This window comes from Tympanuchus pallidicinctus, unplaced genomic scaffold (genome assembly GCF_026119805.1).
Source record: "Tympanuchus pallidicinctus isolate F22 unplaced genomic scaffold, pur_lepc_1.0 scaffold8, whole genome shotgun sequence".
NCBI classification, from domain to species: Eukaryota; Metazoa; Chordata; class Aves; order Galliformes; family Phasianidae; genus Tympanuchus; species Tympanuchus pallidicinctus.
In genome coordinates, this window is record NW_026294802.1 from 41020481 (window position 1) to 41046668 (window position 26188).

The 26188-nt window shown below is 40.7% G+C and overlaps 1 protein-coding gene across 7 annotated transcripts in view; it reads left to right on the forward strand.

Moving 5' to 3' along the window:
* The first annotated feature begins 612 nt into the window (after positions 1–612).
* PTPRZ1 (protein tyrosine phosphatase receptor type Z1) overlaps positions 613–26188 on the forward strand; it is a 131879-nt gene continuing 106303 nt past the window's right edge. For 3 of the 7 annotated variants that reach the window (XM_052668908.1, XM_052668910.1, XM_052668912.1), the window contains exon 1: positions 613–791. In XM_052668908.1, the coding sequence (XP_052524868.1) occupies positions 734–791 (58 nt within the window). In that variant the 5' untranslated portion in view covers positions 613–733. The remainder of the gene's footprint in view (positions 792–26188) is intronic. The other 4 variants (XM_052668914.1, XM_052668915.1, XM_052668909.1 and 1 more) reach the window with 3 other exon arrangements.

Here is a 26188-nt window from a genome sequence, read left to right on the forward strand (position 1 = left end):
TCGGGCGCTGTCTGCATCTCCACCAGCTCCTCGCCGGCAGCTCCCACCCCACTGGGCCCAGCGGTTATTCCCACCCAGCAGCGGGCTGCGATGCTCTCTGGCCCCGCACCGCCCGGCCTCTGACCCCGCCGCCCTCTGACAACCCCGAGACCCCTCGATAAACTTTTCCCTCGCGTGGCCGTGTGCACTCGGGGGTATCCCGGAGGGCCGCCTCACAGAGGATCCCAGAGCCCGGCCCCCGCCCCCTCCCGGCTGCTGGGAGGGGGGGCAGCCCTTCGCTGCCCTCGGGCTCTCGCTCCCACAGCCCCGTAGGCACAGATACACACAAACACACACGCACACACTCACACGCGCGCACACGTCACCCGCGCGCGGTCCCCGCCCCCCCGCGCCCCCGCGCCCCGACATACACTCCGCGCTCCCGCACCCGCGCGCACACGCACCCGGCCCCGCCGCGCGCTCGCCGCACGCACTCGCGGCCGCTCCGCGGAGGGCGGCCCCGGCGCAGCCCCGCCATGCGCTGAGCGCTGCTCCGGCAGCAGGCAACATCCCGTACACAGCATCCGACGCTCCGCACCCCGTACCCGACACCGGCTGGGCCCGCCCGCGGCGTGGGGGCGGCCGCGGGGCGCGGCGCGGAGCCGTTCCCCACGAGAGGTGCAGTTCCGCGCGGGCGGCGGCTGAGGCAGACTGACGGAGCGGCGGACGGGAGGGGGAACGGGACGATTTGGACATGCTCATTCTAAGGCGCTGGGTTGCCTGCATCCAGCTCGTCTGTATCATCCGAGCGGGTGAGTGATGTTCCCACGGACAGAGCTCTGCCTTTCCCACCAACTTTTCCCCCCCGGCTCCGGCACCGTTCTCCCCCTCTCCCTCTCCCCTTTGGCTGAGAGCGACGAGCGGCCGCTCGACCCCGAGGAAACGCGGCGTCACCCGCGGCTGGGACGGTCACCTGCCCTTCCGCCACCTCCGCGGCGCCCCGGCTCCAGCGCGGCTCGGGTCCCGCGGGTCCGGGGGGCGGCGGGAGCCCCGCGGGCGGCACCGGCACCGAGCAGCGTCCCTGAGGCCCTGTATTGGGAAATGGGGCTCTCGCCTCTTACGTGAAGTGTTTGTAAAGGAACTCAGGGATGGGGGCAAAATTTCAGCCCCCCCGCCCCCGGAGAAAGACTTGTTCTCCAAGAACTGGTTACGTCAGTGATTCCCCTAAAACAAGAGGTAGCTGCAGCCGTGAAAAGCAAAATATTCAATTGTTCATGTGGGACACGGATTCCACAGAGAGTATGGATTCATATAGATTTCAGTAGGACTCCTTATGTAACCAAATGAATTTTCAGCTCATTGATATCTGTGCAACTGGAGTGCATGATGGCAATAGTGCGCTGTTACTCACTGCTACTACAGCAGCGCGAGGCGGTTGGCGCTGCCAGAAGCCCTGTTAATACTCCACCATATAAATATTAGGAGCCTGAGTGATGGGGTTTCTATGGTACCGAGCGTTATTATGGACTTTATAAGGTTCTGTCAAGTAGATCACTAGGAAGTACGTGTTGTTCGCTTGCATTCAAGTATGAGAAACTTGGGAGCGTCAGCCCGTTCTAGCCGTGACCGCCTCTACAATAGGGCTGTCGTGGTGGAGCAACCACTAACCTACATTTCCACCCAATAGGTGGTGCTGCTTCTGAAACCGTGAGGCTCTGTAACAAAGATCGGGGTGAGGTGACAGTGACAGCAGCTCTGTACCGAGCTCTAGTCGTTGGCAGGAACTGCTTTTTGGAAGTATTTTCACCCCCAGTCTGAAAGCTCAGTGGAAAAATGCAACTGTGAATACTATGAATGTAGCCAGCCATTATTACAGTGCACTATCCCTACATTGGTAACATTTTAATGTCACTTTTAAACTTACTTATTTCTAAAAGTAGAGTACTTGATCTGAAATACTTCTCTCAGACTGGTTGGGCAACAAATGCCTTACATGAAAACATCCAAGAAGTTTTCACGCCACCTTCCTCACCTGTTAAGCCTCCTAAAATCAGATACATGTACTCTCAGAACTGCTCTGAGAACAGCTTGTGTATGTGTGAAGAGGGGTTTGAACACATGTGAGTGCAGAGCAGCGTGGCATGCTGTGATCACAGTGTAATGCAACAAAATTGCCTTTTGGAGACTGATTTTCACACCCAGGTGGTAAGCAGTGCAGGACCCACAGGCAACCTTCTGATGAGACTTCTGTGTTGTTGATTTCATCTCATGTGTACTTAGAGATAAGTTGGTTTTGTGCAGCAGAGTATTAAAATACTTTTTGCACTCATGGATGTTATTTACGGTCATGGGCTGGAAAGGTCTGTCAGCATGGTGAAGTACTGTTCCTTCCTCACATGGGAGGTGTGATACAAATGCAGGTGCTGGTTTTCTCCTCTCTCCTCTATAGTTTTCAAACCTGGCCTGAAGGTGACACCCTTTCTGGATGTGTAGGGTGTTCTGATCTCAGTGGCTGCTCACTGGGAAGGGCTGGCAAGCTTTGCTCTTTGGAGAGAGCACTCGATACAGGTTGATAGAGAGATTTCATTTGAACAAGTTCCTCCTTGAGTATCTCTGCTTAACTAAACATGCTTTCATTTGATTGTATTAGTTTGTTGAATTTAACATTTTAGAATCATAGAATCACAGAATGGCTTGGGTTGGAAGCAATCTTAAAGATCAACCAGTTCCAATCCCCTGCCATGGACAGGGCTGCCACCCCCCAGCTCAGGCTGCCCAGGGCTCCATCCAACCTGGCCCTGAACACCTCCAGGGATGGGGCATCCACAGCTTCTCTGGGCAGCTGTGTCAGGGCCATTTATTAGAATGTTATTTATTAGAACGCTGACATTGCTTCCTCCTGTTTTCTCATTAAAAAATAAAATAGGTGGTTGTATATTTCTGTTGTGTGGCTCCTTAGGTTTGATGAGGGAGGACAGCTGAGTCAGACAGGCTGGCTCTCACCCTTGGGTATCTCTGGTACACACACAAGAGCCAAGGGGTTGGGAATGGGTCTGGGAATGCTGAGGAGTGTGGCTGCCTCCTGTGCTTCCTGGAGGCTGTGCTGGAGCTCGGCAGCACATCAGTATAGATACCAGCCTCAACTGGCTTGCAGTTCCAAAAAACGCTGTTCAGTTTTCAGCTGGTCATGCAGAGCTGCACAGGGGGTTTTTTCAGTGTATCTGTTGGGGAGTTTTGCTACCGCCTCTGGGAGTTTCAGCAAGGAAACCTCAGTCTCACATCAGTTTAGGAAAGACAAAAAGGTCACATCAACCACACTGAGGAACCCCTTTAGAGCACACTGAGGCAAAATGCTCCTTTGGGAATGACAAGGCAGTGACAGTTCTTTCTCTGTTACTGAAGAAATGCTTGGGGGCTTGGTTCTAAGATTCTAATAACCCCACTGAGATATGAATAGCACCTTCCTCCACAGCGCTGCCAGAGCCAAGAACTGATGTAATTATGTATGGGGCAGGGTATTATCCGGGTATTCTCGGTAAGTGCCATTCAGCCTAGTTCAATGGAACTACTTGTGGAATAAGATGCTATTCAGCCACAAGTAAGGGCACGTGAGAAATCTGCCTGATTGTTCATGGACTGCACTATGCACTTAGAAAGGAGCTTTTCCTGTGAAGTTTCTCCTGTGCCTAAAATTAAAGAATAACAGCTCCGTAGACAATTCACTTCTTTTTTGCATTTTCATTTTAAATGAGAAATGCATGAATCTGTAATTACATCTATTCAGCATATTTTTCAGGCTGAATATAGCCTTTGGAATTCTGCCCTCGCTTACTGATGTGTTCCATATAACCTTAAAGTCAATGGGGTATGCCCTTTTTGCAGCTTTTGTCTCATTGTGCTGAAGGAGAAATATTTTGTGTCTCTTCAATAAGTTGGCTGTTTATGAATTTGTGTAGGCAAGAAAATGCCAATGGAAAAAGGAATATGTTTTAACAAATTACATTATAATTGTGGCTAAATTTGAATCAAAAAGATGTAAATATTTAGGCAAGACCTAAAAAATATTCCATGACCTCACTGGGAAAATATAGGGGTAATTTTACCGAATAAAGCAAAAAGTCTCTCCAAAATAAGCTCATTTACACCTTATTCCTATCACTGTCTGACCTCAGCCATCATTTTGCCTTTCAAAAAGCAGCTAATTAAACTGTGACTTGTTTGATTAGTTGTGTTTCGCTTTATCTTTTCAGTCTCTGGAGAAAAATTTCTCTCTTTTGGTTTGTTTCTGGCATTCCAGTACCATGGCTTTATTCACACAGAAGTAATGTTTCTCTGGATATTCTTTTATTAGAGAACTGACATCAGGACTGGATTTCCAAGCTACCAGATGGCGCGTATCTCACTACCAACAAGAAAAACAACTTGTCTGCTCTTTTTGGATGGCCCCAACTAATATAATGAGAATCTGAAGCAGAGTATTAACTTAGATTTCTAAATCCAGTCACACTTTCTGTTCATTCTCATGTAAGCACGCTTAGGCTCAGTAATCCCTTAAACTGTCAAAGGAATATGGGATCAGAGCCTTCTTAATAGCTCTAACTAGACAGCACTTCTGTTGGCCAGGTATTTGGCATAATTATAACTCAATTATAGCGGAGTAATTCTACAGAACATTACTTTTAATGTTTTAGCATATTTTAAGCTGACGCTTTCCTATGGGCATACATAACTCTGACAGAGAAATTCAGTTTTGCCATATGTAAAACATAAAGGCTAAAACAAAATAGGAATTTAAAGACTGTTTAAGCATCCACTTTATTTTCTGCAGTTTTGTACCACTGAGATTGATATAGGTAAAAATCTAAATATGCTGAATAATTATACTGAATACTGAGAATCAGTTACACTGATTTGTTTTGAGGTTCAAGTACTGGCAAGTATGAGATGTGGAACACAAAATGAATGACGTTTAAAGAATTAACATCAGTGTAACTCATATATAGAAAATATAGCTGTATATGAGTAATATATAAAGCTGAATAATATATAAAGCTGTTTTATGTGAATTTCTAGAAAGAACCTAATTAATAGAGATAAAACTACCACCCCAATTGGAAATTATTCCACTTATAATCCGGATTACAAATCACAATGGCAGTTTGTGAACACAGGAGCTTGCCGCTTACGAAGGAAGGCAGTTTCCTTTTGCTCATCATGTAAGTGGTCATTTCCCACTATAAGTTCTCTAATTAGGAATTTAAGGGTGAACAGATTCTGTTCTTTCCCTGACAATTTCAATTCCTCTTCAAACTGGGAGACCTTCTCAGTATTCCCCCTAGGGCCAGGAAGTCTGCAGCAGTTCCGGAGCCCCTGTCTCCCATTTAACAGCGCGATTCTTACAGCTTCGTGCACCATTTATGTGGCTTTCCTGTATGAGACATCCTTTGGCTATTCAGTAAGCTTCTTTTCCCATAAAGACAAAAGTTACCTTTTTTGAATACATGTCAAGGCTTCTGCATTAGAAAGATAAATCAACAGGAAGCAAAGAACTTACAGTATTAAATAAACAAAACGTGTTAAATGAAAGATGGGAAATTTTTCAGAGTGGTTGGAACTGTAAGTGAGACTTGGCTCCAGTACATTCTTGAGGAACTGCTGGCAGTGATGCACTTTTGTAGGAAGGTATGGTCCAGGTTGCTTGCTGAATACAAATTACTGATGTTGGTCAGTTCAGTCTTGAGTCTCAGGTGGAAATGAGTAATTCAGTGGAGATTTTAGAAATGAAATAGGGATATATATATATGCATACATATATATATATATATAAAGGTGACTGGTTGAAAAGCAGACTTTAAAGCATTATGAATTGTTCTAGCTGAGACATGCTTCTCATAAGCTCCTGTTGCCTTCTTCTTCTGCACCATGCTTGGACTTAGGTGTTCTTGTTCTCAGTGAAGCTCTCAGATATATTTCCAGCTACTCAGTGATTTACACCAGCCGTCCTAGGGCAAGCCAGTTGCTTGTTATTTCACTCAGCTGCCCAGCTCACTTAAAGGTAGTGTAGAAGCCTAAACTTGAAGGCTTTGGAACCTCCATCAGGTGCCTAATAGCAGGATGATTCATCCCACTTCATCTGAGCTTTTGCCTAAGTCAGGTTTCCTCAATCCATAGTTTACGTTGCAGCTTTAGATACAGTGGCTAAAAGGTGGGCTAGATATGGCTTGGCTACCGGGACTATGGCAAGCAATATTTACTTCTCCACATTTTTATAGCATTCTGTCAGAATACAAAGTATTGATATTTTTTTTAAAGTATGTTTTACATACACAAGTACACTTCCAGAAGTGTTTATCAGCTGTTTTTATTCTATTGCCATTCTGTTTATTGCTATAAAATCATGAAGTGGCTCAGGTTGGAATGGACTTTTAAGATCATACAGTTCCAACCCATTGCCATGGGCAAGGCTGCCATCCACCAGCTCAGGCAGCCCAGGGCCCCTGCAGCTTGGCTTTGAGCACCTTCAGAGATGGGTCATCCACAGCTTTTATGGGCAGCTGTGCCAGCACTTCAGTGCCCTCACACTAAAGAATTTCCTCCTAGCATCTCATCTAAATCATCATTTCTGCCTAAAAATATGTATATATATTTATAATGGGAAAGAAAGCCCTGTGCAAGTGCAAATCTTCAGGTGTTCTGAAGGACTTCTACTTTTCAAGGGCAAGAACAAGCACAGAGGTAGATGAGTGTAAAGTAGCAGAGATAAGTAATTTTATGAGGTTACTGGGACTGCTCACATGACTAGTGAAGGATTTCAGTGAGAGTTTTCAAGAGTGGTACACCTGTTTGCATGCTAGCTCTGAATTCTAACCTTCATTGCCAAAATATTTTTACTGGATTACCTGATGACTGAAATGTAAAACAGGTAGCATTCAAAGATATAGCTAAGTATTTTCACTGCATTAAAAAGACAGTACAAGTTTGCTTTTCTAAGTGCTGTCAGCAAGATAAGTGTAAAAGTTAAATGAAATCAAAGGTATCTTAAGAAAAAAAAAAAAAAGATGTGTTTCTGTAAATGCCATAAGAAAATTTCCTAGGAAGTCATGATGTGTTCTTCGACTGGGGAATGTTGTTGTTGTTTTAGAAGTCATCCATGCCAAATTCAACTTTTTCCTAATTTAAATGGATGTATTTAGAGACTTCATTGAGATCTAGACTGATTTATATCAGAATTCTTCCAAAAATACTGAACTATACTGATATTGCTCAAAGCTATCAGTGCCTTGGGAAATAAAAATTTGTAGTGCTCTTCAGGTGCAGCTTCTATAGGAGATACCAAAAGCTTTTCTGAAAGCCAAACCAAATCCGGTGTTTGAGGGGAAATTCAGCTATGAACATTTGTGGCTTTTTTTTTTTTTTTTTTTTAAAAGATGTGAATCTATTCTGGCTTTGCATGCTAAACTCCACGATTTCAACAGAAGTTCCCCAAAACAGCTGCTTCCTTTGACCAAACAGCTAATGACCAGACTAACAGCTGTCTTTGTACAAGTAACCTGATGTTACTCCAGGCAATTTGTCTTCTAGCTCCATCCCCAAGCCGACCAATTTTATCTTTTTGGAGCCATTTGGAAAAGCACATTTTATTCCAAGTGTATGCTGTTTGTTTCTGTAATTTCTTTTTTGCAGTTCTTACTCTGATAGGTGTGTGTATGATAATTAACAAATCTGACAGGCTGTGGAATTCCCCCTGCAGCCCGCTGGAGTGTGCTGTTCAGTGTGTGGGACATTTCATGGTGCACGGTGCCATCAGCAACCCATCATGTGCCCTGAGGTTGGAATAGTGCTGTATGGTCTATGTCTATCTTTCCCTTTGCAATCGTCTTTCATTTTCAGGCTGTAATTTACAGTTCATTTATCTTGCAATGATAGCTTGTTGCGGAAAAATCCTGCAGAATGAAGTTCTCTTTTTTTTCCACACTCCTTGGATTTGTATCACTGTAGGTATACAGATTACAGCAGAATGACTTCTGGCTCATTTCAGCAGAACTGTGCGTGAATAAATCCTGGATGAGCATCAGGGAGCAAAAGATACAGATGAACTATCTGAGTTACAGGATGGTGCTGACACAAAAACAAGTGGAAACAAACTGGCACAGTGCAAATATAAGCTGAAATCCGAAGGCAGCTCCTACCCATTAAAGCAATGATATTTGGAAAGTCTTTCTGCTGCAAAAAAAAATAGATTAAAAAAATAAATATATATGTATATTTAAGAATAGAGGTCTGTGTATTTCCGCAAGACCCTGCAAGGTCAGAACAGACCCACACTGGTAACATCAGAGTCACTGTCAGTGAGCACCATCTTATGCTTTCAGCTGTGCTATGGAGAGAAGTGAGCAGAGTGCCCCTGGCCATGCCAGCCAGCTGCCCATGTAGGAGCAGCAGCAAAAAGCCTCCCTTACTCCAGGCAGACACATCTGTAAGCTGGGTGATGGCACTGAGGACTCACAGCATCCCCACTGCCACTCTGCATTTCAAATGGTGCTCAGAATTAAAACATCATCAGTCTATCCAGGGAAAAAAAAAAAAAAAAAGAAAAAAAAAGCCTAATATAAAATCAAGAGACTTTAAGACGTACATTTTGGCTTGTATTAATGTGTATTGGGGCTTGTTAACAATTTGCAATTTTAAGTATTTGTACAACCACAAAGTAAGGAAGGTTTGCGAAATCTCTTATTGTATGACTTCACGAGGTAGGGGTTTAATTAAAATACTGACTATTAGAGTATCTGAGAGAACTGGCCTTATTCTCACTTTTTCACACTATCAGTCCATGGAGAATTCAGGGAAAAGGGGATTCTTCAGTTGGCTGTGTCTTCCTGTTCTGCAAAGCCATCTAGAAAACCCAGGCTGGCTTGGGCATCTGCAGAAAGCAGGGAAAGGAACCATAAGAGAAGTGGCATTTTACCATCAACATTCATAGTGTGTTGGCACAAGTCATCAGCTTGTTTTTATGTCTTTCTATTCTTTTCCTAATTCAAGATCTCTATCTCAGAAATGAACTATTTGTTTTTTGTTGTTGTTGTTGTTTGTTTCCAAATCAATCAGTGTAATGCAAACAGTGTGAATGAAAGCCCCAAAAAAGTGGAAACTGTCGTTGTAGACTGGAAGGATATGGGCTTCCATTGGGAAGTTCAGAATGAAAATCGTATGCTGAAAAGTTTACTGAACTACAGCATGAGAAGGCTAAATAAAGGATACACTGGAAAATTCAGGTATTCTGTACAGTTTTGGGATAGCAGAGTAGCGATACAAGCAGAGAATTTGAAACAATTAAAATTGAATCATTTTCATGATTCTCCTACTGGGTTTCCAGCAAGAAGATTGTTCTCAATTTTGAATCATTTTATTTCTTTGTCACATTTGACACTAGATGAATGCTGAGCATATTCTCAGGCTCATCTACCAATTTCTCTTTAATTCAGCATCTAATAAAATTTATGTCCTCCCTGACAGTCCAAAGGACTTACTCCTTTCCATGCATTTTACCAAATACAAATGTGGTTACATTTAGATTACTAATGTAATGGTCCTCCTGGCTGTTTTTCCTATCCCCTTCATAATGTGTGTTTCCTACTTATTGACATAATTTCTGCTCATTTTTTTGGTCATGTGTTTTGTATCATCTACTTTTTCTCATTCTTTCTTTGAGACAACAAAAGAGGGATGGTTGGTCGTTTGTTTGTTTGTTTGTTTGTTTGTTTGCTTACTTACTGAGCATTGGAGAGAAAAAAATAATAAATTGTTATAATTGTTATATATATAATTGTTATAATTTATAATTTTATAATTAATAAAAAAATAATATATTGTTATAATCAATATAACATTTATTAGAACTAACGAAATAGGGAAAAAAGGTTCTTAGTTTTATTTCTCTGTAGGTTTGATTTTCTACACTGTTGTCTAATTGCTCAGTCAGAGGTTCAAGGTATCTCTTGATATATTTAAGCGGTGAATATATTTATATATATTTAAGAGGTGAATTGATATATTTAAGAGGTGAATTCAGTATTATATTCTATGGAATTCATTCAGGGATGTTTAAAAACACCCCACGCTTGAAACTGTTCTTTTAAACCATTGGTAAAAGACACTGTTAGGTCTGAGTGGTTTTGAGTCTTTCCTGATTTATGCCATTGACTATGGGATCTGTATTGCAGAGAACATCTTTGCACATGGTAGAAGTCTTCACTGGCTGGATGGAAAGTCCTAGCCTTTTTGTGAGAGGTGATAAGGCTGTGACACACAATCTGACAAAGATCTGTCTGAGTATCCGTATTCATGGAGGGAGAGATGACAGCATGAATGGATATGTACTGTTCATTAGGAATGTGTGTATATCCTAAAAGCTCTATTTGATTTAGCTATTGTGACTATATGTTTGCAATGGGGAAAAATGTTTTCATCATATGAAAACAAACTGCAAGTGCATTTTAACACAAATTTAAAATGCCCTTATTGCCTTTCTGAGTGGAAGAAGACAGGTTCAGCTCAATCAGGTGAAGATAACGAGGCAGTGATGCGCAATGGATAGTTTCAGGTTGCATGCAGTTGACTTAAATAGAAAAAAATGTATGTGGAGCTATCAGAAAACAGTCTTGTTATCAGTAAATAAGATTATATTGGTTAAATAGCTTTTTCCAATATGATCGACACTGTGCATTTGATCAAGTCTGTAATCCATGTTTTCAAGGAAAGCTAATGATTATTGAAGTTTTTTGTTCATTAGTTGAAGAATTAAGTGAGTATACTAGACTATTTCTAAACATACAAAACCCCACTGCTATGAGATCTGTTGTTCACTTGAAGGCAGCAGAAAATCTGACCCACTCAGGGTAGCTTTTGGGTTATACTGAGTAATAGATTTGGTCACTGTGCTGTGGTACTTGGAATGCTGGGTAGGTATCCTGCTCATCACATAAAGGGCAGGAAGGAGGGTTTTAGGCACCTGAACTGGGATTTATAGGAGCTAGCATATCCAGTGCTGAGACTAGCCTGGTCTAATATTAGATATGGAGGTTGGAGGTCCTACCTGCAGCAGGGGGGGTTGGAGCTTGATGATCCTTGAGGCCCCTTCCAACCCAAACCATTCAATGATTCTATGACATGCGAGCCTGGCTAGGAAGTACTAAAATGTTTTGTTTATAAATTCATGGAACAGTCCAGGTTGGATGGAGCCTTGAAATGTCATCAAGTCCAAGCTGTATATGGCTAGACTTGAGAAAAGGTATCCTGAAATTCCGAATTGATCTTACTTACTACTCTTGAAGTAGCCAGAATATGCTAACAGTTTTCATAATCACCTAATAGTGCAGCATTTGCTGAAGAAATGGGAAATAGCAGTCCTGAGCCGTTCCTGTGTAAGGGTTTGAACCACAGCTGTGGGCAGCAGTTGAGATGGCTGCAGTGCTGATCTCCACTCAGGCTGAAGATGGAAACAATAAAAAATGTGAAAGAGAAAATGTAACGATGAAGCCTAATGGGTAAGCTGGGTGCTCCTTGCAGCATTTCCAGGCACTAGACTAGATTTTCACTCTCCTTACTGCCACCACAGCCCTCCTCAGTAAGCAGCAGCTGCTGTGTGTGTCCCTGGTCTCCTGCTCCTGCTGTGTGTGTCCCCCTCTTCCCCACATTCCCACACATTGCCATCAGTCCGTGGCTGTGTCTCTGTGCTGGGATGGAGGCGTTTGGCTGCAGGGGCAGTCGGTGTGATGGAAGAGCTGCTCTGTCTGGCACAGGGGCAAGGAGCCAAGTCAGAAAATGTGTTGTAGGTTGGATTGAAGCCTTGGGTCAGCAGCTGGACCATGCTGGGTTATGTCTCACAGTGAAATGAGTGAGATGCGGGGTGCCAGTTTCTGTCAGTTTGGTTATTTCTGTCTTTTATCTAACTACTGTCCTATGAAAACAAACAAACAAACAAACAAAAACAAAACAAAACAAAACAAAACAAAAAAAGAGGATATCTGTTGTCTCTTGGAGTTTTGAAACCTGATGAAAAATGCTGTTTTATTTCTTGGGTGGATTGATCTGATGCTTATCTAGGCCTCCTGGGCATCTCTAATCCATGAAGTCTGTGCATCTTTCAGCTTGGACCAATTCCTATGTTTTTCCTGTTGTGGAGAGTGAACCAGCTAGAGACAAAAGTGCTGTGTACCACTCCTAGAAGAGAAAACTGTGTGACTGTGCCCTCAATCTGTGTAGGAAGTGCATGCGTTCACAGCACCCTGCTAAAATGCCATGAGATTTTCTGCCTCCGGCAGGTATGGCAACAGAGTGAGTAACAGCTGCAGTGTCCTGGAAGAAAATACAGCATGTTCTCCTTTCAGCGGCAGTTCAGCTGCTGTGGATGGCATGGAGACAACAGGCTTATTTCCCCAGTGAGTCACTCAGCCTTCCAAAAAGCCCAGTATCTCCAAGGCTTTCAGCTGAGGTGGGGCCTATTACATGCTCCCTACACAGCTGAAACCTTAAAAGCTCAGTCAAACCCATAATTAATTGAAGTTTGTGTAACACTTAGAAGATATAACTCACTAGATGAGTACTAAGGCTCTTGCTAATGATTTTAAATCTACAAAGCAACTTCCTAAAAAGCTTTGAAATTGGCAATTACAGTATTCTGTGTTAGATGGAAAAGCTTTGATGGCTAAAGAGTGAGAAATAAATGCATGACTTACACTGGAGAGATAACAACAGCACACTGCTAGGTACAGTGACGTGGCAAAGAGCCAGACAGGGATTTGCTATTGCTCCTGCCAAAACTCGATTTGAAGCCATTTCAGTATCTCTGTGTTGCATAAATGACTATGAAATTCCTGGGAAGTCTGTAGTTACATGTAGTTATGGTCTGAAGATAAGGTATAATTGGAGAATTTTACTTGCATGCCCTCTTCATGTATTTTATTTCTGTTTTTATTTCTGTGCAGTTACAAGGCTGCCTTCTGATACAGTGCTAGACATGAATCCAACGACAGTATTCTTGTCCATCCTTGTTCTGTCAGATGCTTATAAAAAGATAAAAACTGATGATGATTAAAAAAAAAGATAAAATAGATTAAAAATAATAATAATAACTTATAATGATAGGTCTACAAGGCCATTATTTTCCTATCATAAGAAGGAATATTTTGTAATGAAAACTGGAGTCTGGAAGGTTGGTTTTTCTGTAGTGTTTTTCAATGGCAAAATACATGAAGCTGTCTTCCTTGCTTGTCTGGTAATGGGGGGCTCAGCATCCGCCAAGCTGTTTACTTCAGTTATTCAGTTTTTCATGAGGTGCTTAGAATTTGATAGGTTCTTTGGTGTAAAATAATGTAGTCTTAGGCTGTAAACCTTACATTTTTAAGCTAGCATAGTCCCGTCATAGTATAAATAATGCGTGACTGTTGTAGGCATCTTCAGAAAAAATTATCTTGATTAATTGCTTACTAATTTCTCCCTAATACCTGTTTGAATATGTGCAAAATAATCTTCATATTACTCCTTTAAGAAAAAAATACTGTAATTATCTTATATTATCCTAACTACATTAACATCCATCTTTCTTGAGGACACTGCTACTGTCTGAAGTGGCAGTCTGGGAGGACTTCATTGTTTTGAGACTTCATTTAGAAGTAAATAAAGTTATGTCCAAATAAAATGATGGAAAAATAATCTCCCTACTTGTCTACAAGTTTTTTCCTGAGGCATTAAGTAAGTGTTAGCACTGTGCTTATTGATGCAATGCCAATATACTTAAGACATTTTGCAAACATTTAAGGAATATAACTAGTCATGGGAAATCCAGACAGTTAATTTATACATGGGAGTGTGCATCCATCTCCTTCTGTGAACAGGTGAATCATGTAACTGGGCTGTTACACATGTTGGCTGGATCTGACGTTAAACCAATGTGTGGAGATGCTGTATAATTGCAATCATTTGTCATGTATGTATTGATATATTTAAACATAGATGTCATCAAATGTGCTTGTCCACAACCAGGGTTCCGTAGTGAAAGTACTTTGCAAACACAGAGCATGAACATGACAATTTCCCACATCAACTAAGAACTGATGAAAATAGTGAAAGAGAATCTGGTAGGACAGAGAGGATGGGAACAACTGTTAGGAAAAGAAGTTGTGTTGGCTATTTCTGTGAGTCAGGTTTTCAAAGTGGTCCCTCAGATCTCTCAGGAGACCTGAGCTCGCTACAACAGCCTGATAGGAGGCTGTAGCAAGGTGGAGGTTGGCCTCTTCTCCCAGGTAACAGTGATAGGATGAGAGGTAATGGCCTTATGTTGAGCCAGGGGAGGTTCAGATTGGATAGTGAGAAAAAATTATTCTCCGAAAGAGTGGTGAGGTGTTGTGACAGACTGCTTAGGGAGGAGGAGTCACTGTCCGTGGGGCTTTTCAAGAAGCAAGTAGATGTGGCACTGAGGGATATGGCTTAGTGAAGATGGATTGATGGTTGGACTAGATGATCTCAGAGGTTTTTTGCAGCCCTAATGATTCTATGATTCCATGAAAAATTGTATTGAATAAGCCTGTCTCAATTCCTCATCTGTAAGAGAGATAGCAATACTTCACTCAGAAGTGTTTTGTGTACAAGAATATCTTAGCATTTCCAAAGCCCTTTCAAGAGAAAAATGGTTAACTCGAAGCCCTATGTTACAGGGCTGAATCCTGCTGCTAGCAGGTTATGAAGGTAGGTTTTATAGTTCTTGTGGGACCTGCAGCATGCCTGCAAGCAAGTTGGCTTCTGATCATGTGGAGGCCCTGGAGCAGACCCTTGCATATAATGTGAGCCCCGAGCAGCAGTTACATTGCATCTAATGTAATCTGGTGACTCAGTGTCGCACTGGAAATCATGAGACGTAGGAACTAAACCTAGCAGGCAGTGTCAACCCAGGCATGCCATTTGACCTTTTTTTGCCTTAATTTACCATATGTAAAGCTGAGACAATATCTCCCTACTTTATTAAATTAGTTCAGGAACAAAAGCACTACATAAATACTAGGGTGTACAGATATTATGTGAGCACTCGTGTGCAAAGGGCTGAGATGTATCTGGTGACAGATAGCCCTTGGCACAAGCACAGCCTTCCCAGTGATGTATGGCTTTACTTACATGCAGCTTCAGGCACATTTATGCTTGACAGCTTGGGTCAAAACAGCTGGTCTGAGCATTTATCTTGCAGTGGTGCCTCTTTAATCCTGATCCTAAATGGAAATCCTTACCATGTGTACCCCAAAAATACCAGTATGGATTGCCACAAGGTCTCTTACTTCATGTTCCCCATCTAAAAGTCAACAGGAAGAAATGTAATACTGACTTGCTTTATCAAACGCGTCTCATATAGCTTTTGTGCACACTTGATAGGGACAATTGGGATTGGGATTGGGATACCCATGATTCTATTCTATCCAATCAATCTATCTATTCCTGTAATTTAATATTTAAATGTTGTGTATAGCCAGAACAGTGGTAGGACAGGCATAGCATACTAAAAAATTTCTCCCATATGTACAACTTGGGTCCATATATGTGTCATGTATGTTAATAATATCCTGTACCATTCCTCTTTATATACATATATCATACGTATACAAGTGTGGTCTTGGGACTGGGGGCTGCCAGTGGCTACTTCCTGTAGTTGCCATCTCAGTGCTATGGGGTCTTGCAACATGTGCTGTCTGTATAGTTCCTGGTCCCAAATGAAGAAGTGCAGTTTATGTCTCTCCTGCCCTCCACAAAGTCAAACAACAAGAGACAAGTCACTATTTGCGTGTCAGCATTTGCAATCAACCGATATCTGATACATTGTGGTTGTCATTAGCTCTGGCTTCAGGGAGGTTGGTACCATTGCTCGTAAGGCAGAAGTAAATGTTGACTTTTAATTAATGGCAATAAGGACAAATACCAATCTGGACAAAAGCTTTAAATTGTGCAGGCAGGCAGTGGATAAAAACTTGCCTTTCTTTTTACTCTATTCTTAAAATAAGGACATGTTAAAAATGAACAGAGACCATTCTAGATTTCTATTGTTCTCCAGTGAATGATAAAGTGGTGAGTCCTATATACAAAAAAAAAAGCCATTATTGGTAGTTTCTAGAGTCTTTATTTCAGAGTATATAGAAATCCAACATAGAAATAAAAGAGAGAGGAAGAGATAAAATGGAGGGGGGAAAAAAAGAAAAAAGAGTGAAAAGGGAAAGGGAGGGAAGGAGGGAGAAATGAAAGAAAGAAGGAAGAGGAAGGAATTGTTCAAATGTTCTAGGCATCTTCACAATACTGATCTCTAACATATATGTAAGTATGTAATACATATAGGAAATACATAATGAAAAAAATTGTAGAATGATACTTGTTGACACTCCTAAGGAGAAGTGATGTGATGAATGTAACAGCAGTAGATTTGGGGAAGTAGCAGACACTATCCCCCTACTCTCGTATGTGCACTACCGCCCTGTCTCAGCTCCTTGTCCATGGCTGACCTACAAGCTCTCCTCTCTTCTCCTGTTCATAAGGGACCTTGTGGGCCATTTGTGGGTATGTCCCGGATTCCCCTTCAGACAACCTTGTTTTTCTTGTCTGAGAGAAAGGTGGAGAGTCCTGCCCAGCAGATTCTGGGTAACTGTCCTAGGTAATCCATCGCACATATCATGCGTGAGAAATTCACTTCAGGTCTACTTAAACAAGATGCAGCACCAACACAGAGTTCTGTGGATTTTCTGGCAATGACCTATAGAAATAATGATAATAATTGTTAATATAACAACATGTATATAATTGGTGACTGCTGACAGTAATTTTCAGGCCGTAATGACAAAAAAACAAAAACAAAACCCACAGCCTAGCATCACACACAAAAAGAAGAAACAAATAGCTTCATCACATTCAAAACAGAAGTGTGTTTTCTTAGCCTGTCAGGTAATTCATTTGGAAAAGGTTTCATTTATAATGAATGTATTCAGACCTAATGCCATCTCTCTGTACAAAATGCAAAACCAAGATTGGACTAAAACTCACTGCTCTTGAGTATGGCATACTGGTGTCTCTATGGACAAAACACAGTTGTGCCTTACGTAGCAAAGAGGAACCTTCAATTATGACTGGTTTTGTTGGAGAGGAATTAAAAACTTGGACTTGTCAGGACTGTGGCTGTGAAGAGTTTTAGCACGCAGGGTGGAATAGACAGGCTGATACAGCATGTAAGTTCTATAAGTTGTGTCTCAGGAAGACAGTATTAGGCATTTGGTTTCAGCTAAATTTCACATTGATTTCAATTGAAGAAAAACAACTCTATATTCTTCCTGAAGCAATATCTACAATGAGTACTATTTTAAGAATCCACCCAAGGCTCTAGTCATGAAGAAGCATGTGTTTAACTGGGCTGCATTCATTCTAGAAAATAAAATTGATGTTCTACTTGCAATTTTAAAGGGAAAATCTTTGTTCTTTTTTCTCCAAGACAGGATTCCGTGGTGGCTGTGAAAAATATCCTCATTTCAAATAAATTAACAAAAAAGAAACAAACTGTAATTTCCTACAGCACACGCATGAAAAAATTTAACAGGGTATTGGCAGGGAAAATGGCCTATAGGGCTACTAGATTTCTGGCATATTATATACAACAAATAAAATTGCAAGAAGAAGATAGTATTAGGTTAAGAACTACTGTTGTTAATGGTTCTCAATACTTTGTGTTTAGCACAAGCTTTTAGAAATTAAAAAACAAAGAAAAACAAATAAAAACCAAGATGGTGCAATGCCACCCAGCTCTCCTTGCTAAATGAGAATGAAGAGGTTTACCATGATATTTCAAGAGTTTGGAGTAGGGTGGATATTTTTCTTCCTTTTGTGTATATTCTATTCACACCGTCTCACACTGCCACAGATGCTTCTGCAGAGGGTCAGATTTAAATTAACATTTTGTATTAAAGTGACAGTGAAAATTTTCTTTTTAGGGTGAAAGAAAAGGGCCAAGGGTGTTACATAAGACTAGCTAATATTTCATCTGTCCAAGTGATATTTTAAAATTATGAAAAGTTCATCGAATGGTTCATACATTATTGATATGTTGATATTGCAGGAGGCTGGAAATTGTTGGAGATTGGCTAGAGTGCAGAAAATTCTTTCCATAATGACGTCTTTCCAGAGATTTAAATTTGTGAGGTCTTTCTTCTCTTTTTTAGACAACTTTAATGTCTTTTAGAGGTAAGGCATTTGTAGAAGCTTTTGATTCCACTCTTGTTTCAAGCTATCTACTACATAAGTCTACTGCATTGTATCTTTGGGACTGAAGATTCCTGCTCAGGGAGCAAGTTCAGCATGAAGTGTAAAACAATTGTAAGAGTCTAATAAACTTATTCTGTCCTTAATGTGTAGAGCTACTCTTGGGTTTAAGCGATTCAGATGCTCTGAAGGAAATTAGAAAAAGATAACTGTTTATGCAAATGACTATACAGCAAACCAAATTTGAAGAAGGATATTGTTTCCTAGAATAAACGAGCATCTGCTTTCCTTTTTAATGTAGAAAAGTATCCAAAATGTGACCATAAATGTGAGGTATTGAGTGATTTGAGTGAGAACCACACATTATTCAGAGCTCACTAATGCAGTTTCCCATACTCTGTAAAGATTGAAGTAATAATTAGCCCCAGAAGAAAGAGGGGGCCCAAGAAATCTGGGCTTAAGAGATGGGTCTGTCCAAAACTCATGACATTCAACTTTGCTAAATGCAAGATCCACCTCCTGGATTGAGACAATATCAGGTACAAATACAGGCTAAATACAGGGTACAAATACAGGGTAAAGAATGCACTGAGAGCAGCCCTGAGGAGAAGGACTTTAGGGGTGTTGATAGAGAAAACCTTGAAGTGAACCAGCAGTATGCTCTTGCAGCCCAGAAGGCCAACTTTGTCCTCGACTGTGTCAAAACTGGACTGGCCTGTCCTCATCTGGAGTACTGTGACTCCCCAGTGCTATAAAGATGTGGAGCTTTGGGAGTGAGTCTAGAAGAGGCAACAGAGTTAATCAGAAAGCTGGAGCATCTCTTCTACAATGACAGGATAAGGCAGATGGGGTTGTTCAGCCTGAAGAAGAGACAGCTTTGGGAAGACCTCACTGCAGCCTTCCAGTACCTACGGAGGACCTACAGAAAAGATGGGGAGGGACTCTCTGTCAGGGAGTGTAATAATAGGACAAGCAAGAATAGTTTTAAACTAAAAGAGAGGAGATTTAGATTAGATATTTGGAATAAATCATTTACTAAAAGGGTGATGAGGCACTAGAATGGGTTGCTCTGAGAAGCTGTGGATACCCCATCCCTGAAGGTGTTCTAGGCCAGGTTGGATGAGGCTTTGTGCAAACTGAAAGTATCCCTGCCCTTGGCAGGAGCATTGGAATTAGATCTTTAAAGGTCCTTTCCAACTTAAGGCAGTCTATGATTCAACATACCAATAAAAACAACAGGACTTTTTTTCTGCAGTTATATTATTCTACTGCCTTTCCTTCCAGTGGTACTGTGGGGCTCGTAAGAAACTGGATGCTTTTTAATGAATGAATATAACTTAATCCTAGCACAAACTTGCATATTGCCAGTATAAGAGCAGAAAGCCCATTCATTTGGCAATAAGTCAGGTATGGCTAGATAAAATAAGATGCAATCCTTTCATCAGTGCGTGAATTAGCAATTAGTTGACATCAAACTGGCAAAGATGCACTAGACAGAGAATATAGAATGAGATGTCTCTGTGTTAATACTCTAATCTCTCTTTCATTGCACACCTTCATAGCAGGCAGAATTAACACTGGTAGAATTTCTGTTTACTCAAGAAAAGCAGTCATGTTATAGTGTTAGTTTGTGCTTCGTTGGCACTCAGCAGAGATAAGATCTTCATTCAACCTTAATCTAATTATGACAAAATTAATAATGTCAAGCCTTGAGAAAGTAAGTGCATGACAATTAATGAAGAAGTGGGTTAGATGTGAAGAAGTTTGCTCTGCTCTGCTGATGATGACAGAACTCAGCCTATGAATCAGCAGTATAAAAGGAGTATTCTGAGGAAATAAAACCATAAAGATAAAGGTAAAATATGAAATCCAAATGAGACCCTTGGGACTAGGAAACTAATGATGGGTAAATCACATCTGAGATGTGGGCTGAGGCAAAATACATAGGTGAAAAGGGGAACTTCAATTTGATACAAAAAGAAAGGGAATGCTTAAGCCATGAACTCTGTGTTATATGCAGCCTTGCAGAACAATTCATCCATCATTCAGTCCATTGCTGGCAGCTTTTTTTCCCTGGGGAGTTAATTTAATGGCAGCAGCCTGCCCTTTTCTGTCAGTTTCACCAGGGCTGAGAAGCTTACTCCTATCACACTGAGCGTATTGCATTCGCTTGACACAATGCATGCACGCAAATAGGTTTGTGCCTACTCTGGGGTAAAGATAGCCACTAGGAGCAGGCATTTGGCTGGTAAAAAAAACATCTTGGTGTGCTCCCAAGATGACCCTAGGAAAAAGGATCTGACTGCTTTGATGACTGCAACCATCTTTCAGCCACTGCCTGTATTGATTCTTCAGTGACACATGAGCTTTCCCTGGCAGCAGATGAAGCTATGGAACCTGCTCACCAGGTGGGCCTCAGCATGATAAAACGTATGAAAGCAGATTAGGTAGAACAATTAAAACTTTAGAAATCTGGAAATAAGTGCTTACAAAATGAAGGCTGTCAAAATGGCTAAATGGGCTACTGAACATTAGCAAAAAAAATTAAAAAAATTAAAAAAAAAGAAAAAGGAGAAAATGAAGATGTTAAATAAAGCAGAAGAAAAAGAAAAAAATAGGAATGAAGGGAAAGGGAAAAATTAAAAAAAGCAACTGGAAAGCAGGAGAGTCCTGTTCTGGATTAACTTCTTCCAGAAGAAACTGTTTTTCCAAAGCTCTAATTTCATTTGTACTTAAAGCTCCCCATACACTCTGGCATTTTAATTCCCCTTCTCTGAAAAGAGATATGAGAAAGGGATATGAAACACTTATGTCCTGATTTGGAGTAATATCATGACTTAATTTTTATCTACAGTCCAGAGGTAAGTTTTGCCAATGGAGAAAGAAAAATGGCTGGTTACACCATCTGTGGTCTTCTGCACTGTGACTTCAAAAGTGAATGGATTCAGGTGTTTATCAGAAGCCATGGTCCTCTGAAAACTTCATGTTGTTACACACTCTCAATTAAAGCCAAAATACATTTCTGCAAAGGCTAGAATTTGCAGTAGAAGGCTAGGCCTGTATTAGTTTTTTCTTTCTAGCTTCAGCTGCAAGATGCCTGGAATCTCATGTTGCTTTGGATCTTTTCCTCTCCTGTGCCTCAACAGTGCAATAGAGGGGAGAGTTAATGTTGATCCATATATTCCAACTATTCAAGCACCAAATATCCTCTCTGGGATGAAGGTTAGAAGTTTTCCAAAATAGGCTTTTGACAATTACCTATTTATTGTTATTCTTATCTGTCATCACAGAATCACACGGTTGGAAGTAAACTCAAGTAGTCCATCTCCCTGCAAAAGCAGGTACCCTACAATACATTGCACAGATAGGCATCTAGATGGATCTTGAATTTCTTCATAGAAAGAGACTCCATAACCTCTCTGGGCAACCTGTTCCATTGCTCTGTCACCCTTACTTGTAAAGAAGTTCTTCCTCATATTAGTATGGAATTTCCTGTCTGCAAGCTTTAGGAATTGCTCCTTGTCCTATCAGTACACACCACCAAGAGGAGCCTGGCCTCATCAGTTTGCCTCCTACCTCCCTTTAGATATTTCTAAACATTTATCAGATCCTCTCCCAGTCTTCTTTTCCCCAGGCTGTAAAGATCCAGGTTACTCAGTCTTTGCTCATACAGGAGATGCTCCAGGCCATTTATCATCTTTGTGGCACTCTGCTGGATTCCTTCTAGGAGAGCTCTGTCTTTTTTTTAATTGAGGAGCCCAGTAGACACGGTAGTCTAAATGTTGCCTCACCACAGCAGAATAGAGGGGGAGTATCACCTCCCTAGCCACACTCTTTTTAATGCACCCCAAGATTCCATTGGTGTTCTTGTCCACAAGGGCATACTGTTAGCTCATGGGCAACCTTTTGTCCACTAGGACATCCAGGTCCTTTTCTGCAGAGCTCATTTCCAGCAGGTCATCCCCTAACCTGTACTGATGCATGTGGTTATTCCTCTCCAGATGCAAGATCCTATATTTGCTCTTGTTAAGACTCCTCCTGTCCAGGTCTTGTTGAATGGTAGTATAGCCATGCCTAATGCCACATGAGAACTTTCAGAGGCACTGTTCATATGGATTGTAACCAGTACACCATCAAGAGGTGTGCTTTACTCTTTCCTCAAATACAGTGCTTACTTCATGCTTAATTTCATACATACAAAAAGAAAAAAAATTCTCTTCTTTTGCCATGGCATACTACATTTTTGCAGACGCCTGTCATTTGGAAAGAGGCAGTGAATTACTGCAAACTTCAAATAATCAACGTTCGTGACTTAAGAAATTTGCATTTCCCATAAGTGAAATAATATATCGTTAATATACTGCTTGTTATGTATGGACCAAAGAAAAATTTTCCAGCTTTTTCTCTAAGCTATCTATTCTGTTCGTGCCCTTTGACAAATATCACTTGGAAACTCCGGATTTGAGTTTTTCAGAGTGTCAGGATGCTTCATTTCCAGAAACAGCCTTAATATTAGCCTTGAAGTCCCAGGTGGAGATGACAATATAGTGATGCATGCATGCAATCATATAATCATGCAATGCGTTGGTACTGATGTCATCTTAAAGGTTCTTACTACTAAGTAAGAATTTTCTCTCACTGAGAAAAAATGGTTGAAAAATGTAGTCAGACAAACCAAGCTCTCTTAATAAACTCTCTTTATTATTTTACTATGGAATATATTTCATTGTTTGGAAGTAATTCTTAAACCTGTGTTTGAATGAGCACACAGTTTAAAGCGTAATGCATACTTTGCTTTTAAGGTGAGTAGGGTAACGTTAGAGGAAAAGTTTGTTCCTGACATATAAACTGAAGTATTTGGGACAAGCTGTGCATCCCTCAGTGCCTTTGGATTAAGAGCTTTTCAAGGAATGCACTGACCTTTCTTCATCCCGTAATATACCATTCACCAAAAGGTTAGCCTAATAAGATAGAACCAGATTCCTCAGAAAGGTCTGATTTTCTCTTCGAGAGACATTTTCTAATAGAAGCTGTACTGCTTCTTTTCAAGGAAACATTTCAGGAAGGATTAATGTAATTTAGGTGCACAGAATCTGGTAGGAATGCTTGCATTTGGAAGACTGGAATCCACCTCACTCTTTTTAAAATGGATCACTATTCACGATATCTAAACACAGTTGCAATAGATTCAGCTTCTGGATGATCCTGTCCTGGCCTCTCTGCATACAAAGTTCTTGAATACAAAACTACAGTGATGTTTTATGGACCAGGGAACTTTTTTGAATAAAACTGACGAAACTGAGTCTCAATATGGAAGAGCGTGTATGGCAAAAATCCCTGTCATTTTTAAGTCACAAACTGTATTGAGTACACCTTCTTGGTCAAATGCAGGTATTATATCTTTGTTTTGTTTCATGTGCTATAAGTTCACTTCTGTTTCTCAGAGTTTTTTATTTCTGACATAAAAAGCTTGGTATTAGGGTATAACGAAGTAGCATTTTTTTATTGTACATAGGATATTTCCAAACTGCTCTGATTTGGCAGCAAATTAATTTAAGATAACTGAGTAGAGATTATGTGCTAAAAAGACTGTTTAAAATATTTTCTTAGTATTTTTTTTCCTTAACATTTAACTGAATTGCAGTTTTTGCTGTAAACTGTTTTTTAGAACACAAAGATACAGACTGTTGAAAGTTTCATCGCAATATTCATGGCAGTGAAAGCTTGGCTGCCTGTTCTCTCTACCGACTTATGTAAATTTCTAGGGACCTTGTGTGAATGGAAGGAGTCTGAATTTGTGTCCATGGTAATCTGTTCAATGTGTAGAGGAAGTTACAATGGCATTAACCCATGAAAAGGATCAGTTGTTTTCATGGAAAGCAGTCAAGACATGCTTTGAATTCAGATAGTCAACTTAATCAGAGCTAGACGTTGTTTTTTAAGGGTTTCTCTTTCAAAGAGCTTAATGCTGGTAACCCACTACAATTAAAATAGATGATTTATCAGTAAAAGAACATCAAAAAATTAACAGCTGAAGAATGGATAGATCCCTGAAATAAAGATGAAATGATCCTGCAGTTATTTACATCCTCTACTCAGGCAACAAGAGGAACGAAAATGCAGTAGTAGTCCTGGCTCATTACCTGCCTTGTGCCAGGGAGCTAAGTGAATTCATGTAGTGTCCTTTCAGTACCAGAAATTCAGCAGCAGAAATCCTCAGTGCTTTCACAGGTGGGATGGGAGACCTGCTCTGGGGTGGCCAGCTCACCTGGGAGGTTAGAACTAGAATTTATTGAGGAAATATGGCGATTCAGAGTCCCTCCATCAAATTCTCTTACACTGACCTTAATAGGGCATAACAAAACGTCAGGTCTAGTTTTTCCACTTCATCTTGATTTTCCTCAGACACAAATGTTTCTGCTGGTAAGTTGCCCTGGTAATAAGAAAGTGATTGAGACTGTATTCCTCTTTACCTTTAACAGGAGGAAATCCTACCTGGCAGCCTCATTTGGGGTGTTCTACATTTAAATTAAATGTCAGTACAATGAATAGTGGCATTAGGCAACCTATGATTATTTGAGTATTCAGCTTATACATTATTTTCCACCTTAATACCTGTCTCACTGTCATATATTTCAGATAACGAAAGTAAAATATATAATAATTAATTAATATGCCTAATTAATATGCTGCAGGATAGTTTCACAGTGTAATGGTAGATTTGCATTAGGGATGATTTTCGTTTGATGATGGTTAGTTGCCGAGGTTAGAAATAATAAATGAAATGAATACAAAAAAATGAAAGATGTGGTGTCTCTAATCCATGTCAGGTGTTTTTTACACTATCTCTCTGGTGCTATCTGAGCATTTTATACCAACGTTGGCTAAATGAATATGCTGTATTGTTATGCGAAGCTGCATTTAGAGAGAGCATTGTAAGTACAATTCCTGGCTTTCCTTTAGAAAGGCATTACCCAACAGCTTTCCAGTGGAAAGAGGCAGATTTTTGAAGTCATAACTCAGAATTAACCCAGCATGAACAGCTGGTACTTGCCCATTATCCAATTTCAGAGATGTAAATCCCAGAAATTGTTTTCATAAGAGCTGTGGTCCCCTGCGTGTGTTCAACAGTGGAGATGTTTGGACATTAAAGCTATAATGGGAAACATGGTAACTGCTCAAAGTCAGAAGAAAAGACCATTGGTAGGTGATGACAGTGCAAACAACAGCATCATCTCATCAACACACAACAGTTAAGTAAGTATTATACTGACTGATGTTTTTACTGGACATGCAAAATTATCTTTTACTACAAGAGCAGGCAACTGCAGGGAGGACTTCCTTACATGTTGCAAGAAAAAAAGAACGAGTTTACAGTTTAGTAATATCTCTTTGCCTTCATGGAAAGCATATGGGGAAATGCCCAAATAAGGCTATTCTCCCAGTTCACCTGAAAAAACAGTTAGATAGAGAAGAATGTGTAGAAACTGCCCAAAAGAAAAGGTGGTCACCTAGAAAGAACCTTTGTAGAAGAATCAATTTTTGAGGAAAAAATGTTCAGTGAGGAATCACAGAATTATGACATTTGAAAATAACACTGCCTGAGAGTTTATAAAAAGTATTCTCTGCAGTGTTGGTTAGGCCAAAATTTGTTCACTCCTGTTCTCTTCAAGAATGGAGTGTATCAAATGCCATGGGTCGTTCCTGTATAGCAGGAATAGCTGTCTTGGGTCATACCTGAATTCACTGTCGTCTGACAGAGGCCACTGTAGATGCTTCAGAAGAATGAACGTGATACCTCCCAGTGGGTAGCAGTAAGATACTCAATAGTCTTTTCTCATACATACGTAATTACATCTATTCCAGGCTCTTTTCTAGATGTGATGTGATAACTCAAGCATTCTCAATATTTTCACAGCTATTTTGATCTTCACAT